Source organism: Nipponia nippon, unplaced genomic scaffold (assembly GCF_047370975.1).
Source record: "Nipponia nippon isolate SJK-2023a ecotype South Korea unplaced genomic scaffold, ASM4737097v1 scaffold_3, whole genome shotgun sequence".
NCBI classification, from domain to species: Eukaryota; Metazoa; Chordata; class Aves; order Pelecaniformes; family Threskiornithidae; genus Nipponia; species Nipponia nippon.
The window spans coordinates 50,143,866-50,162,518 of NW_028262347.1; the positions used below are offsets into that span (position 1 = coordinate 50,143,866).

At 40.3% G+C, this 18,653-nt stretch overlaps 1 protein-coding gene across 2 annotated transcripts in view; it reads right to left on the reverse strand.

Moving 5' to 3' along the window:
• The window catches only part of LOC148054582 (uncharacterized), a 60,632-nt gene that overhangs the window by 34,891 nt on the left and 7,088 nt on the right, over positions 1–18,653 (reverse strand). For both annotated transcript variants that reach the window (XM_087765532.1, XM_087765534.1), the window contains exon 2: positions 5,403–5,566. In XM_087765532.1, coding sequence (XP_087621658.1) covers positions 5,403–5,566 — 164 coding nt within the window. The remainder of the gene's footprint in view (positions 1–5,402; positions 5,567–18,653) is intronic.

The following is an 18,653-nucleotide window of genomic DNA, read 5'->3' on the forward strand; positions in this document are numbered from 1 at the left end:
CTCTCAAAACCAGATTTAGAAAACAAGCTCTGTGGAAGGAATGTTCTAAGGTTGACGGATAGAGCCAATATATCCACCCAGGCTGGGATTTCTTAGTGAATGTCAATCTAATGAAACAAAAAGACTTTTCCTAAAAAGCAAATACACATTGCCAGGATAAGGGATCATAAGGAACAGATCAAAAGTTTGCTGCCATAATCTTAGTATTAAATAGAGCTATTCCCACTTGGCACTGAAAATTTTGGTGACGTTGACTTATGCTTACTCTTAGGAAATATATTATAGCTGTACTGTGGGATACAGTACACATTAGCCTAAGCAACAATAATCAATACACCTTTGGCATACAGTCAATGAAAATACACACTGAGATTCAGCAGCCTTGCCCTGAGTATGGATCTGGGTACTTATTTAAGACAAAGTATGGAAAATGTCCTTTTTTTAATCTGCCCCCTCCTGAATTAATACCATTCGGAGGCTACTGCAGCTCTCAGGCAATGGTGGACTTCTATTCTGGGGATAAAAGTGCCACAACATGACCATTTGGTCATACATAACCTGCAAGATCATAACACCCAGGACAGTAATATTTCAGAATAAGCCAGCCCTTGAATCTAGACAGTTGGCAAGTTGAATTTTATAATCATGCATGAATATTCCAGAATTTAACTATCAAAAAATAATAATTTTCTACCAAATAATAAAAGCCAGTGCTGATCTCTGTTTCCCCAGAATATTTATTCTGGCAAGTTTCACTTTCACCACTTACTCTTTTTATGATGAGACCTCATTTCAAATCTCGTGTTGCACCTTCTCTGCTGAGGCACTCTGTTGCCACATTTGGCAGTGGCAAGCCCCAATCCTGCAAAGTCTGTGCATATTCTGAACTTTCTGGTGACAAACAGTGGCACTGAGGCTAGCAGAACTAACGACATGCATGAAGATAAGTGCACGTCTAATCAAGTATTTGCAGGGTCAGACCCCATTATAGTATTATTAACACATGATCATTTAATGGAGGGACCAGAAACTTTTCTTTGTGTTCAAGGAATAAATCCCCTACTGTTTCAAAGCTCCTGAACAAATAGGGTTTTCATATTTGTCTGTGTCCGCTATCTATTTTGGATCTTTGTCATTGACCCTGCCCCACATTTAGGCCTGGAGCAGCTGAGAGAAAAGTCTGGATGTGTTTATTTTTTTATTTCCCACGGAGCCGAGCCACGAGCTAGTCCTTCCTGAAAGGAAACTAGCCCTGATTGCATGACTGACGGGATGCAGTAAAAAAAATATAGTTCATTTTAAAGTTTACCCAAGAGCAGTGTCTCTTCAAGCAGTGTGACCCTGTGGCTTCATTTAACATTTCTAGGACAGAGTCTGCAAGGTTAACGTGTTAAGACAGTAAAAACATTCCCTTTGCCTCGGGCACATCACTTCTATTCAGCAAGGCAAATAATACCGCACCTACAGCAGCCTGCCCAGAAGCCCAAAAGCTGCACAGCAACAAGCCTCCGTTTCTTCCCCGTCTCCTTGTCTCCTTGAGACTGACATTGCCTGGGTGCTGAATAGCCTGGTGGGAAGAGTTCAATGCAGGGTTTGCACTTTCCCAGCCATTAGCCAGCTGCCACCGCATTTCATTATCTTAGGGGGTGCTTTTATACATCAAAGGCACTTCCAAACAGTGTGATGAAGTGGAAGTAACGGAGCTCCGTCCACGTTGCAAGTCGCAGTATTATTTATTGTCGTTATTTTTTTGCGCCCATCTCCTGCCATCTGGCCCACTAACTGTAAAGACCAGTGATGGAAAAAAGACTCAACACACCCCTTTCGGTTTCTTGGAGTGAATCCTGCTGAACAACTAGGCCTTGGAGCAACTGCCTGTTGTTGTCAGGACTCTCTATTGTTCTGCACAAGGAGCCCTCTAAAAAGCAAGGGGAAAAAACAAAGGTAGTGCACAGGATCTCATGTGAAAACAAAGTAAGCAGAGCATGAAAAGCGGCACTGAGATGGCTTTTTCTTTGCTTTCTTTCCAACATAGCCAAGAAATAAATAGTTGAAAAAGGTTTTCTTTCTAAAGAAGCTGCCTGTGAACAAGCCAAGGTAGTGGGTTTTGCATAAGACCGCCTCAGATCACTGTTCAGCTGTTTTAACTTACTTCAGCTTTTGTCTTATTATGGCTTTCTTTTGATGACAAAAGCCCATATGGTTGGTGATTTATTGTACTTCTCCAGAGTTTGAAACCTGCTTTCCATTACCGGAAATCTCTAATTGATACATTCATAAAATCTTGAGAATTACATTAAAAGGTGAAAAAAAGCAAAATCTCTCTGTGTCACAGACTGCTAATGAGTGGCTTAAACAGGAGTTGCCAGTGGATGTATGATTAAAGTTGCACTCTTGTATGGTAGCTCGGTTTTACAGACCAGGGAATAAACTACAATACATTTCTACCTTCTTACCTCTGCTGTGCCTGCCTGCCACCAAAACGCCCTGTTGCCAGAAAAATAAACTCAACGAGAAAAGCTCATACTTCTCTACTGACATTTTATGGTATAGATATTTCGGCTAATGATTTATTTTACTTTCATGTAGTTAATAACTTGAGGCTTTAAAAATATACAGTAGTTGACTGTGAATGAGACAGGGCAATTGACTGTGCAATGTCAAGGTATTATGGCCTGAAAAATGCCTCAGACATGCAGATCACTTGCAGAATATTTGTTCTCTTTTTTACAAAATCACAACATTGTTTTGCATTTTTGATTGCTTGCTATGAAAAGAAATATCTGTTATGGTGAATCCTGGTGTATAAGGCCCTGATTCTGTAAAATGAGTCACGTAAGTAAAGCTTTTGCTTATACAAACTCCAAAGCTGAATGTGCATGAAAAAGATTTTGCTGTATCATGCTCAAATTTTGCAGCCCTTTAGTAGGCTTGATTAACTTAATTTGAGATTGGCATGAATAAGGGCTGAGACAGTACAAGACTTTTAATTTTGTCCTGAAATCTCTGTTCCGTGCTCACTGCAGCTAACCTGTAGCTGTGAAATACCTCCCTGTAAGCTGGCAATTAGATTTCTATCCAAGATTGACTTAGAAATAGTAGTCAGAGAAGTCAAGCTACTGGCAGCCAACATAAAAAAAAAAAAAAAATCCCTGACCTTGACTGTTCTTAATACAAAAGCCCTTTTCCTGCTGTTTTTGAATGAACGAACGAACGAGAGCCAGCAAATCATATAGCAGACACTTTCTTCTGAAAAGATAAAGCAAATTTATTTTATTTCTGTATACAATCTGCTGCCCAAGCACAAAGACAGGAAGCAATATTGGGAAATTCTTAAAAATATGTTTTACGCTGGATAGAGTCTCTTCCTTCTCCTTTATATCACTTGGAACAAATAGTGAGCCAAGAATTTCCTGAACTTTTGCAATTTGCTTGGAAAATGCGTTCTCCCTTCCTTGCTACCACATTATGAAGAAAGCATTTATTTCTAGTAGTAGCTTTTAAATTTCACTTAAAATAAAACTGCATCTTATAAACTCTGCTCTGTCTCTACTCCTGCCATCCTGGCTTTCTTTGTAATAGGACTGAACAGGTGCTGCGACGCAGCTCCATTTTCAAGCTGCACACAGATGATCTTCCCCATTTTAGAGCACAGCAGGCATCCCTTCTTGGGTAACCAACTCCGTGCCACACAAATGGAGGGAACAGTCACTAATAAAGAAGTCCTTTGCTCAGTTTTAGAAATATGAGCAAGCCAGATGTATCCAGTAAGTCTCCACTAGACAGATTTGTGAAGTGTCCCAAATGAGCTGCCCACAGGAGACCTAAGGCTCACGGGACAGATATTTTTATGCAGATGAACTAGGGGAATTGCTCAAAAGCAATATGGCCAATGCAAGTAGGTTTCCCATCTGTGTAAGGCAATAGGATAGCAGCTCTTTTGTCACTTTGATGAGCATTTATTCCCCATTCAGGACCAAATGTGTAAAACAGCGTCCATTGATAGGCTGGATGGGCAGCGTGTTACCCCAGTGGCCGCACAAGCTGTCGTTTCGGATATGGCACCTGGACAAAATCCCCCTCAGGAAGGACAAGGCAGTGTGCAGTATCTTCTGCAAAGAGGTGGACAGCCAGCACGACCCTCTCTACGGGGGTTTGGAGAAGAAAAACACAGCTGAGTAGCATGAAGCTGCAGGGTGCAGGGCACTGAGCAGCCCAGGGACTGGAGGGAAAGGCTCCAGGAGGGGCTTGTACTCTGGAGAGGCGAGCGCTTGGTCTTGGCAGTACATTTGTCTGGGTTTATCAGAGGCTAATTTCACCCTCCGATAAACTGGATTAGGGAAAAATTCACTGAGTTAGCCTTCAGGCTCGGTTCCTCACCTGATGAAAGCAGAACCGGCTTTCGTTGTCCCGCTGGAGCAGAGCAGCAGCTGAGGACGTGGCCCCCAGCACTTGCTGCCCTCCCGCAGGCTCTCCCCTGTCAGCAATGCTGTCAGATCCTCGCTGCGGGCAGGTGCATGCTGAGGGCCAGATTGCAGCTTGCCCAAACACAGCTACCCCGGAGAGTGCAGTCCTCTCCAGCCCCCACCTCCCCCTTGCCATCCCGCACGGTTGTCATATGGATGCTTTTCTTTGCCAGCTGGTTTGGAGCAACCCAAACTCTTATTGTGGCGTGGATCTGGCATAGTAGGAAGGAGAAAGGAGATTGGATCTGGTATTTCCTTGCTGCTGTCAGAAAAACAGAGAGGAATTAGAAAGAGAAAATGCAAACAGTGCTGCATTCAGAGTTACATGTAGCTCTTCCCTTCCAGGAGAAAGGGGTAAGGTGGAAACATGCTGCAGCTCTCAGGATTGCCTGTCAAACCATGTAGCAGCCCTGGCTGAGAGCTGGTCAACCAAGTCCTATATCTGATGGTCAGAAGGAAAAAAGAGTTCAAATGATGCATCGCATTCACCAAAACAATGATAAAAGTAGGCTCCCATGTGAAGTTATGTTTCCTCTGCATTAGAGTATCTTTAAATATCATGACAGCAAAGACTAAAGATAATAATAGTTGTCACTTTGTTTCAGATGTGGTAAACTAAAAGCAGCTTTCTTTAGCTTTGCATTTCATTAAAGGTCACCGTGAATTATGAATCTCTCTCCTCAACTACTCAGCTATTTCCATGTAGTGTCACTGTCTGGACAACCCTCCTAACACATCAACAGCTAACGAGCAATGACAATAAGTTTTGAAGCACAATTCAAGGAAAGAAAAAACAAAAATGGAAGGATGTAAATTCTATGGAGCACACAAAGAAAAATGGGTGGGATGCTCATTTCCTCAAATTGTGTATCAACTTCATAAGTTAGCTACAAATTATCCCCCATTAAAGGATGAGGGTATCGTCTTACATCCCACCTTTGTGTTCTTTTTCCAGCGCTCCATTGTGGAACCAGATCTCTGCTTCTTCTGTTTGAAGAACTGTAATTTTTTTACACGTTTTTGAAACATGAAGTACAGTTGTTGAAATGATTCAGCCCTGGTCTTGCAGCACAGAAAATCAACAGATGACTTCAAAATATCTGAAAAAAAAGAAATAGCAATGCAGACTTACACTAACTTATGCTCAAATGATAGTGCTTAGACAATATTCAGCAAGACAATAAATTAAGGATGAATTACAACATCTTGAAAACAAAACAGGTTTTTCATACAAAATCTTCCAGCAGCTTTCAGTCAGGATGTCTGTGTTTCTGAATGAGATATTTTTAATATATATTTTTTAAAGTTCTGATTTTAGTTTCCTGTTACTTCATTGCCTCTTCCCACCCCCCAAAAAAAAGAAAATCACTTCCCTCTTTCATTTTTTTTGTGACTTAATACTTAAGAAATGCATTTTTAATCCAGTTGTTTAGTTTCTACATTATCATTGATGTCTTCTGCTTTCAGTAAGATACACACAGTAGCTAAAAATGCTGTTGCATTGATATACTGTACGCAGTACACAGTGTACCAAATGTGTTTTTGTTTTTAATGCTTAGCAGTTCTTAGTCATTAGGCTAACAGAACTTTTTTATTTTATTTTATTTAGGAAAAAAAGGAAAATCCTGAATCCATTTTAAGAAAATAGTTTCTCCTCTAGTATCAAAAGGTTTGAAACATTGGTAAGATGGAGGTTTTCCAGGACACAATGAGAATTGACTCCATGTAAAAATACTGATTTACAGACCAAATTTGTACATCTTTTGCTTCACAAATATGGACTTTCAAGACAAAACAAAGGTGTTATATCTGTAAGGTGGCATTTTCTAAGAAAATACTTATGTGTTTAGGAGACACTAAATTTATGTTACTGTAGGATAGATTAATTAAATACCACCTCGCCATTACAGCAAAGAACATATTTGTTTATTTTGTTACAGGAAATACACACTCTCTAGATGAGGAAGAGTTGCAAATAATAGATAGAAGAAGCATGGGTTTGTGTTGAAAGACAAAATAGCAAACATAAAGTATAGTATTTAAAGACAAAGCAAAATAAATTAAATAATTTTTTTCCATTGTTAGAATTTCACTAAATAGATGCAAATTCAGAGTTAATCAAATCTAGACAAAAATGAAACTGAAAGAGGATGCTCTGTACCAAAGAAAATATAATTTGACAATGTTAAATAGATAGCTGGGATCTGTTGGGAATACATACCTTGCTTTCATCTGATTGACCTCATATCATTGCTATGGGACATAACTACACCTGACAGGTCATTGATTTGGCAGTATGTAAAGCGGATCCTTAAGGAAATAGCTTGGCAGAGAGCAGCTTCCCATGTTTTTCACATTCCCACAGCAAAAATTCAAGTCCCTATCGTAGTATTCATCACATATAGAGAGGAAAGAAAAACAATGCTCTTACAAAAGGCTTTATAAATAAAAAAGACAATTAGCAACAGCCTTACATGTCAATTAACAGATTTCAAGGCTCAGATCACAAAAATGACAGCGTAATATTGATTTCAAATTTCAGAATGAAAAAAGCAATACATTTTTTTTCTCCTTTCAGCCCAGCTTTCACACCACAACTTCAATAACCTCAACACTTTTCATGCTTGGTCCTGCTTGATAATTTTGCCAGAAGTATGCAGCACACACACGTGCACAATAACAAAACCAAATTAGAATGCTATTTATGCTGCTGCCACAAAAGCAATTTTACTCTACTTTGTGCCACCAAATGTACCACAATGTTTTCATCACCAAATTAAAGAGAGTATGCCTAATGGCTTATACAGTCCTACTGCACAAGAACCCTATTCAAACATTTGCTCAAGTCATGCATGGTTTTAGTCACATGCATAATAGCCTACAGACAAAAGGCACAAGAGACAAGGAGGGCTTTATGTATCAAACTGAAAGTAGTATTTCCCTGTGCTAATACTATGTAAACAACAGAGAGCTGCAGGATATCATATTAACATGATTTTTTGTGAGAGAGAAAGAAAGATTAATTGATACCTAAAAACTATAGTACCTATGTCTGGAGAGAACAAACACATAAACAAAAATGATAATGAGAGACAAAACATTGATTTAGATGTTAAGGTGAAAAATAACCAAAACAAATGTTTTTTACATGTTTACAATAAACTAAATTATATTACTTTAACATAGAGTAATCAAAAAGCTTTTTGTCAGCATATGAAAGAGCCACCTCTTTGGTTTTTATTAGATAGATGGACACATTCACAATTTCAGGAAGACATACAAATAGGTAAAACATCACTATATATTGAAAGAGCAGTGTTGCGTGATAGCATGCTTCAGTGTCCAATGCCTGCATAAAGCCTTATGCATTAACATGGGGCAACTGCTCCCGAGTCAACACCACCCATGTGTCACCCCAAGAGAAAAGAGTAGGGAGAGGGAAATCATGAGGCAAAATCATCAGTTGATGTAAACTGACACACACACCCATTCACAGCAGCCGAAGCTGCACTTCACAGAAACAAAGATGACTACAAACTATGAGTGAAGACAGAGTAATCTTACCATATTCATGGACTGGACATGTAACTCTTCTACAAATCTAGAGGGCACGTCACTGTCAACAGGGTTGTCTCAGATCAGATGCCTAATCAGTAACACAGGACCAGTTTCAGGATAAACTATGCCATTTTCCAAGCAAAAAGCAAAGAACCCATAGGTGATGCACTCCTATGGATCAAGTTCTTGCTTCCAGCACGAAGACAATATAATGCACCTCTTCTACATGGTTCAATTATTCAAGAGTGCCAATAAAATTAAATGTTTAGAAAAGCCCAATCTTTGAATCTTGCTAATACAATATGTTGCCTTAGAATACGCATAAAACATATACGTAAAATACACCTATAGCATTTCCATCTGTAGATTCTGAAGCACAGTATGAACGAGATCAGTACCAGTATTCTCATTTTCAAAGAGGATAGCATGAGGAAAAGGCAAATGAACTAGCTCCAGTCCCTCAGCAATCTGAAAACGAGCCAAATGCTTTGTAGACCAAAACTTTCTGAGTCCAGGTATCACCTACAAGAATGTGTCATCTCCCTCAATGCCAGACTGGGACCCCAGCTGACAAAGACCTCTCTGTGGCAAAGAGCTGCAGAATTCTACAAAGCAGTGCAAAATAGAAGTTCATTTCACACTGGAAAAAATGTTAATTTATAGAAATGGAAATTTTCATGGAAATGGCTTACTTTTGATAAAACGATCAGGAAGAAATGGTTTCTCAGGTCCAGAATAAAATTTTGATTCAAAACGAATGAGAGAGGTCCCTAAAATAGCTTCATAGTTTGAATCCCCATGTACAGTGTGAGTATTTCCCAATTAATATTTCATACTCAGGCAGTTTTCACAGAGCCCTAGAAGACAGACTGGTGGCATGAGGTTAATGGAAGAAGGCCTTCAGCGTGAGCCTTCTGCCTCCCATTGAATGTCTCATCACCAGGCTATTAACTTCTGGTGTATTTATATCTGGTGCACGTGTGGCCCACAGCTTCAGTAGCAGGAGGACTGAATTTTGAGGTGATATTTTTCAAATATTCTTTCAAGTGTTAATGCTGGATGATCTTGACTTATTCATTACATGGGAATAAAAGGTCAACAAAATCCTCGCCCCTCAAAAGAAAAACGCAAATAACCACCGAAAAACACAAAAAAGCCATAAGCCTTTGTTGGGTAATAGACTACAGGAGGATGTGCCCTTAGGAGGAAGCAGAGCTGTTGATCTGGCAGTTAGATACCAGCACTGCCCTTCGCAGCGTGTTTTGCAGGATAGCTATCTGGCTGCTGCACGCACAGATACACCCTCTTCTAAGGGAACATAACTATTCTTACACACTGCATTTTTTACTTCTCGTATCTTTTACATATTGCTACAAAACCCAAGCCCTGTTAAGAGATTATCTCTATTTACCACCACATATAGTGCGCTTTATTGTCAACATAGTTTTCAGACTGTCCATCTGTGTGCACTAGCATTTCTAAAATTAAACAAAAAACATATGTGAAGCAACAGTACCTACAGATTAACTATATCCTCAGGACTTTAGAATATTAGAAAAGAATCGGCAATACTACCTTTAAGATACCCCTCGCAGCCTGCACTCTGTCACAGCTCAGCCAGTGCAGTTGTGTTTGCAGTGGGTTTAAGCTCATAAAGCCACCCAGAAAGCCTGGCAGTCCCCCAGAGCCTGCCCTGCCCATCATGTTATTTTCCTTTTTCCTATTTCCAATTGGGAATAGTTGATCAGTGGTGCCCTGGCCACCTGATATCAGGAACAGACACGAAGCAAAGGAGGAAAACTTTCCCAGGACTCCAGATTTCTGCTCTTTCCTCCTGTGTTGGTTTGAGCAAGGGTTATACTGTGTGTGGACCCGAGTCCTAACTCACTTATCAGGACTGACCCTTGGATGAGCCTCATACCACCATTTGCAGGATATAAGCCTATGTATAGTGCTTGAACAAGGCAAATGGAAGCGTGCTAAAGCTTGCAATTAAGGTTTTGACCTTGGCTTAACATTTGTGACAACATACTCTGATACAAGATAACAGGCAGCTCCTTTATTTACCTTCGTACAAGGCATGCAGGTATATTAACCTTAAGATTGCTCTTTTAGTACTGACAGAAACAAATCACTTACTAATAAGTGAAATTTCCCATTAGCTTTTAAGACTAAAAGGCTGTGTGGAATGAAAATACAGTCTCTCTGAAAGTCAGCAATGAAACTATCATAAGCTTTACTGAATTGATCTTCAGGTTATAAGAACTATGAAGTACATGAAGAAGTAGGTTTTCATTTTCTTTAGGGATTTAGAGAAAATCATGAGAACACAGGTTAAATTACAACTGAGGTTTTGTTGCTGAGATTTTTTTCCCCTTTGTTTGCAACAGAAAAAATAAACCGCTTAAAAACCTCTTTCAGAGATAGCAAAAGGTTCTGCAAATTTGGATTAAATTGAGTGAATAAATTTGACAGGCTGAAATGAGGAAAAAAATCAGAAACATAGAAACCTTTTCTTTCCATGTTTGCTAGTCAAACCATGTACGTTTCTGATTTTAGGATGTTTTCGTTCAGAAAGCTGCTAAAGCTTTTTAGAAGCAGTGAGAATTTTAGTGGATTTTGCTTTTGAGCAATTTGAACACTTTTTTCCACTGTGTGGTTTGACCCCTAAATATATAATTTCCATAACACTGATTCTTTAGATTACTTATTATGACATAACACTTGTGTAACCCTGAGAAACCAGCAAATTCATGTTTAATGTGAACCTAATGGAGGAGACTCACACGTCTCTTGGTGGTTCCTCACCTCTACCCGTAAGCAGTGCAAAACCACAAAGCTGTCCATCGAAGGAGCTTACTATTAAGCCTGGGCTCTCTGATGATGCAAATCCGGTGCAAAATTTGCAGCGTAGCTCCCCAGGGCTGCACCCAAGGCTGCACCCAAGGCACATTTCTGCAGGAAGAGCCTCAAAAAGGCACAGGATCATGGCTTCTAAGAGGACAAAGCCACTTATTTCACTACCAAGATGGCAGTGCACAAGCTTTCAGGTCCCTGAAGTCCCTCTAGTCAAGCATGCGAAACTCAGTATTGCACTTTAAGCCCATCTTTAAATGGCTGCTTCCCCCATTACAGCTGCAGGATGCCAACATGCACCAACATGGGCAAAGACGACGATTTTATATCAAGGAGCATGGACAGGAAAGGATGTCCAGAGCCTTTACTTCAGCCCCCTTCCCCTCACTGTGTTGCAGAAACTATATCATATAGCCTCTTTCACAAAAACTGATGGAAATCTCTGTGGATCTTTTATTTAAGAAAAATAATAAAAACTAATATTCCTGGCAAAGAAAATAAGGTGATTTCTGAGCCACCAAAAGGCCTAAACAAAATGTTGACATTAAATCCAACCACAGCTGTAAGCTTCCAAAATTAACTGCTTCCCAATCACAACAATAAAATGCAGGGAGAACCATCATATGCTTATTAATGCAACGTCTGCAGGACTGAACGCAGGGATCACTTCCATGGATCTGACTGGCTCACAAAAATGTCCAGCTTACAAGAACTTGGATTTGTTCAATAGCGATTGACAAAGTGTGAAAACGTGGCCGGTCCAGGCAGAAGACAAAAGCTTCTCATTCAGTTAGGCTTCCTGTCTGAATTTGCATTTAAGCAAAAAGAAATCAAATATGAGTTCTGTAACTGCTGAAATAAGAAATACACACCACAGTTAAGTCAGCTGGATAACCTGTGTTCCTTTCCTGTTCCCTACAGCAGACCATACTACCGTGTCTTGGTCAACATATGCAAAATGTTACTGCTTTTCAATCACATCTATTGAGCTTATATATTCCTTACTTGGGAGACCCTCTCCTCCTAGAAGCTAAAGCCCAATCTTGGTTTTCATTCCTAGTCACTAATGTACTTATGAAAATAAAAGACAAGATCAACCAAACTTCTGTCTTTCAATACTGTGGTCCATTCTGAAATATTGTACTTAACACAGAAAGGGCCAAAAGCCACGAGGAATCTGATACAGGTAACTAATTTGCCACTATGAAGTGGCAACTGATGCTCTGCACTTGTGAGATGCATTTGGGACTTTAATACATATTTAAACATGCATTGAAACAACTATCCCTTGTAGACGTCGTCACTTTTCCTATATAAACTCTGGGCATGTTTCTGTTTCCCTTTTGTATTTATCTTATCCTCTATTCACTAAACTGTGAGTTCAAAACGATAACATAACCTAAGCAAAAAACAGGCATCAAAGCAATGAAAATGGTTTTTTTCAAAGGTAACAATTTCAACAGTATCAAATAAGCAGGAAAAGAACCTTTGCCTTTCAGATTCCTTGCGCACCTCTCCTCTTCCTCCAGGCTTCCTATACCAGTTCAAGTGAATGTACAAAAGACTTCATTTTCACAGTACTTTACTATCTGTATGTTACTTTATGTCTGCCCACAGCAGTTTTCTTACATTCCTTCACTTCCATGGTAATAGAGTGGTTGACTACACTCAGAAAAGTACCCTAACACCAAGTATTTTAAAAAATTTAGTTTATAGGTATATAGAGATTGTTTAATCATGCAACTTTTTTGAAGAATCAGAGCTGAAAACAACTTAGTGATCCTTGAAAACAAAGGAAATGTCTCTAAATTTGTACACATCATTGATGTTAATGGAAGGAGGGTTCTTCTCTAAGAAAAGGCTGATCCCTAAATATTCTTATAAAATATTTAAGATGGGCGTATTTTTTTGTCAGGACAGCTGCATAAGGTACAGCTTGGGAAGAAGGTACAAAAAAATCTGCACACCTTTAATGAACCTTAGACCCATATACAAAGAATGACTACCAAGATAGCATGGTATGGCCAGTTACTGCTCAGGGAATGCAGGGAAAAGTGAGAAAATGCCCAAAATATACAAACTTAGATATTTGTAAACTCAGAGCTTAAGGACAAAAAAAAAGGGCTAAAGATCTAATATTTTATTAACCATTCTATTCTTTCAACCTCTCATATATCACCACATTTCATCCATTTTTTCTAATAACAAACTTACTAACTTATTTTTAACTTAAATATATCTTCCAGAAAGTCACGGTCTTGATTTGTAGACATCACGAAATGGGGCCTTTGGTTCCTTTGGTGGGCTGCTCAAAGGATCAAACCCTCTCTTTGTCAAAAATGTGTAAACTACTTCAAAAAAATGCCTGGATTCAGGCATTTCCCAAACTTCTCATTATCTCCCTCTCCATAAGGCTGTAGGATTCTTGGTCACCCAGTATTTGGTGCTGGGAAGGTTCTTTCAGGCTGTTAAGTGGCTTCTCAGTCCTGTCCTTTTGATATGCTAACGAGGATAGAGACCCAAGGTCCAACTGCCAGGAACTCTTTCAACCCTGATGTCATTCTGGTGGCACTGCTCTGCCCTCTCCCCAGTTTCTGAAGGCCTTACACCAACATTGACACCAACAACATAAGCAGTTTCCTAGCACCCGTCATGCCACATTTCAAAGTAAAACCACACACCTCCCCCTGATTGTGATACACCCAAGGGTCTCACTGGCCCTTTCTGCCCTAACATTGTGCTGTTAGCTGCTGTTCTTGCTCGTCTGCCAAGATGAAAATTCATGCCAGCCACTGGACATATAGTTTCCCATTGCATCTGTATTTCTTACTACTAAATGAATGAATGACATCATTGAATATGTTTCAGTAAGGCCAAATATAACATAAATGGACTGCTTATCAAGCAATATTGATCACTCAGTATCAGCACTTTATTGTCCTTGTTTTATGTTCCTCCAAACTGTGGCATATAAGCGTTTTAAGAGCAGAGATTTTCTATGTATTTTCAAAACACTAATGAAAATCCTTAACAGCACTTTCACAGTGCTGGTCCCTGCAGAACTTGACTGGAAACATTTCCATTCAGTGATGAGTCTCCATTGACAGTCTTTTTGAGAACAGCCAGTTCTACTCCATTTATTGTGTTCTATGACACATTACACAGTTCTTAACAAAGCTATTATGACTGGAAAAAATATCCAAACAAATGAAAGCTCTGGATGTTAGAGCACCAAGGGACAAATCCTCTTCTCTCTGAAATTAAGTAGAGCTTGGGAAAGTTCTTTGTTGAAAGCAGGAGCAGACTCGATCTAAAAAAATTAAACCACAACTCATTCCTATATTGCTAACACACAGAGGAAATTCATTTGCACCAATCAACAGCATCTTTCCCTCTAACCCAAGGTAACAATAACCTGTCCCATGTAATCTGAATGACAGTAGTCAACTGAAAAAGTTTTTAGTGGATTTAACCAAAACAATCCATTAGCATTCACAAGTATAGATGGCAAGCCAAGACTGAATAGCAACTTACTTTGAAAAACAAAACAAAGCTAAACAAAATAACCCACAATTATTTATTTCTAAGTGTATTAATTTACAAGTGGGATAAATTCACTCCATGACCATATTAATGGAGCATCACGCAAAAAGTATGATATTGCAGGGGTTTGTGCAGTCACTGAATATCCAAACATTCAGCTGAAAGGTGACGGTGAAATATCATTGTGCAATAAAATGCACAGCACAAGATAAAAACAAACAGAACCCCTCCTACCATTTAAAGGAAACACAAGTGAAAAACTTATGAGAAACAATGAAAGTCGATGGGCTTGTGTGCTACTGTGAAGATGAGCCCACTGCCCGGTCCTGTTCACCATGACTGATCTTAGAAGTTTTAGCTGGACAGATAAACAGCAATAGGAGGCAGCCTTATTTACAACACATTAAATGAAAGGTAAGGTGGAGTTCAGTGCACCACCTAAAACAGGGACACCGCTAAGAGTCTATCTATTGCTCTCTGCTCCTTTAGTGACCTTGGCTGCCCTTCCCTGTCATGAGTAAGCATCTTCTGTGCCATGAGACAGCCCCGTTTCACAAGATGCCGATTCAGTATGACCAATCCTCCTGGTTTCATGGACCAAAAAGAAAACAAGCACTTTAGGAGAGTCTTAGCAGTCTCCTGAAGTAAGAGAACATGTAGGCAGCCCCTGTCGTTTCCAAAACTTATTTCACTGTTTCATAACCATGGCATTAGAGTTGTCCTGACTCTCCAGCTGCCCTTCTGGATTTTAGAGCCCCAAAGCTTGGCAGCAGCGTACCCCTTGTGCAAAAGTGGATGTCTGATAAGACAAAGAGAGCAATAATCTGGAACTGTGTAAGAAAAAACAGTTTTAATCTTATTCTGACTCCTTATGGTTAACTGTTGATACCTCCACCAGTGGGTTACAAAAAGTAAACAGGTATGTGATCTCTAGCTACTAAATAAAAGTAATGCCATTTCAGTCCCTTGAGATCTCCCAAGAAGCCAGCAGTAGTACTGGGAAAAATACTCAAACAGCGCACACAGCCTTTGCAAGACTGCAGAGTACTACAGGCAGCATCTATTCCCCAGTGGGGTTTGACTCAGAAAAACCATCACGTTAAACTGGCAGAGATTCCCGTCACCCAGCGCTTCCCCGGATGCAGTGAGAGTATGTCGCTTGCACTTTGGCAGCCATTATCAGACAATGCTTTTCTATTCCTCTGGGCCTGCAATGCCACCTGAAAGAAGTAGAGAGACTCTGTCCTACCCTGTGATTCCTAAAACTGTTTGTTTATTGCCAGCCTGATGCTCCTGTCCAAACCCTGCACAACTGAGGTGGGGGTATAATTCATCCAGCGGAGCTACACCCCCAACAGCTACCACCCAAGAGCAGGAGTCCAGCTGGGTTCCCCACAAAACATGGGGCTGCTGCCTGGCAGCTGGAACAAAACCAAACCACTCCAGTGTGTTTTACATGTAAACTCAGTGTCGCTAATACAAAAAACCATGGGTGTGCTTAGGTCCTGTTAGAGCGCTCTGTTCTCAAGGAAGCTGTACTTAAAACGTCCAGTTTTATGCTTAGTGAGCTTAACTTGGTTAGCAATCACTTTGACGTCAATCCAAAGTGAATCCAGTGATTTCAAATGAGGCATTTTACTTTGACACTAAACAGCAGGACTTGGCCTCTTGTGTTTGGGAACTGACTTTTGAAAACTGAGAGAAGCACGAGATGAGGACTGAAATAAATACTTATTGCTTCTTTACATCAAGAAAATGATACATATAAATTAGCACGTAGCACAAAATTCCCTGGGGAAAAGTGTGTGTGCCCACAAGCACAGAGCACGGGAAGCTGGCATGGGACGAGCCAAACCCTGCAACTTCTCAGAAATAAATTTCCACCGTTCCAACTACTCAAGCACATGTTCCCGAAATTCAGGAAACATATTGCTAATGATTTCCTCTAAGGTACTGCAATTCCAGTGGATTTCAAAATTAACATGTGAGCAGAGTAAGCTATTCTTCATTTGAGGCATTAAGAGTTAATAAAATAGTTTCAGGTATCTAATCAGTATACTGCAAGTTAAAGCACAATAAACAATCACATGTAGGACCATTTAGAAGGAAAGGGTGAGACTCACCTAAGTAGATGGAGTCAGTGATATCTGAGCAAGCTGTCTCACTCTCTTTATATAAAGAAGAGAACTCAGTGCTTATTCTAGAGTGCATCCCTTCTAGCCTAGGACACTGAAATCAGTTTGAGGATTTTTCCCACAAAGGTTCTGTTTCTCTTCATCGACCATCAGGAGAGCCTAGGGAAGAGGTCTCAGACTCGGGCGTAGTGGTGACTGGAGAGAGTTACTATTGGGAGAGAGAGAAGCAGGCCATGGAGAGGCATTCTCAGCTGGATGCAGGGCACCAGTAAAGGAGGTGAGAAGCCTCTCTGAAAGTATTTTCTCCACCTGTGGATCAGTCTCTAACTCTCGATAAAAATCAATCGAATTAATTTCAACTCAAACTGAGGACCCCTATGTCACAGTTAGTTCAGAAAAGGACATTTGTTCCTGGCTTAAGCATTTTGTAACGAGATTTAACATGCCGTAACTTCAAACTTTCATTTGACTTTCCATCCTCCAGTTTCTCCAGTTCCCACCTCTCACTGCCGTTTCTCCAAAGGACAGAACTTCAGATAAAAAGCCTAAGTATAAGAATTCTCCCCATGTTTCCAGGGTGAAAGACACAGGGTATTTCTTGCTTTTGGTTGTGTCCACCACTTTTTGCATAAATATTATGCAATAATAATTGTTTAACCATACCAAGGTATTTGCAGAAGCTTCTCACACATTTTACACCACTCCAATCTCTTTTTTCATAGCAATAATTTAGGTTCTTGTATATTTGCGTGGATGTACTTCTATGTACATGCAATGTGTAAGTAACTGAACTGTTAAACATTTTAAGTAACCTGACCATTCTCGAGAAGGTAAGGCAGTGTGCAGACCCACCATGGGAAGAGCCAACCAACCACAATTACCTGTCCCTGAATAATTTCCACTAAAAAGGGTTCTTTATTTAGAAATTATTAGCCAAAAAGACCTTTTTGCATTTCATGTTACACCCCACCACCACCACCGATAGAATGACTGCATTCTGCACCACTGCAGCTCCCCTGGCCGCTGACCTTATGTTATCTGCAGCTCAGGCTGGATCCACACTGCCTACAGCTACATCTGGAAAGCAGGCTGCAGAGAAAATAATCACTTGAGAACCTAATTCCAGCAAATCAGCACTGTCGTTTATCTTGGACTCGAGCAATATATAGTAACAGTGGATGCAGTCGAACACATGCCAAACTCAAGGACCATGAAGATGAAGGATAGGATTATCCACTGAATTGTGAATGTGCAAAGTCAGTTTCCCAAAGTACCACTGCTGTGCTACCTAATAAGCATGTAACATGAATGCTGCAGAGCAGCACCCCATGTTCCTGTAGGTGCCTTAAAAGCAGCTGTACAATGCTTGTAAGGTTTCTAGCAAGCATGCTTAGTTCACATACAAAATTTGCCAGGCTTATTAGCACAGGAGCCTGGGGCAATGGGATTTAGAATAAATGGAAACTTTCAAATGTACACGAGAAAGAGGTAAGCTAAAATTAAAAGCTTGTTTTTTTTTTTTTCCCTGTAAATTCCCTCGTTTGTCCTCAAGGACAGCATATAAATGTGTACACTTCAGCCCATGTGATCAGACGCTGTCTCAAGAACTATAAACAATGCGACTATGAGTCATTATTAGGCTGGAATTACGTTCAGTTCTTTCCCACTGACTCACCATATGGATTACTTGTCTGGTCTTTTGCTCTCTCTGCTCCCTTCCCTCCCCCCAGATCATACATGACCCCTTCCCAAAATTCAGCACAAGTGTGTTTGCTTCACACATCCCAGCTCTTGCAACCAGGTGACAACAGTAGCATGCAGGGCTCCCGCATACAGGCATTGAGCTCATCATGTCTCCAACACCCCCAGCCGTCTGCCAGAGGCTGTCAGCTCCCCAGCAGATGCGACAGCAGCACCAGGCTCCCACCGTGTCTTGGGCATTGCAGTCTGATGTGACACAAATCTAACAACCTAAACAACTTCAGCTAATTTTGAGCAAGAATCAGAAGAGCCATTTCTGCCACCCCACCTACCAGGATGGTAATTTCTGGCAAAGTGGAGGAAGGAGTGGGTTTGGATAGTTACACTTCTTAAC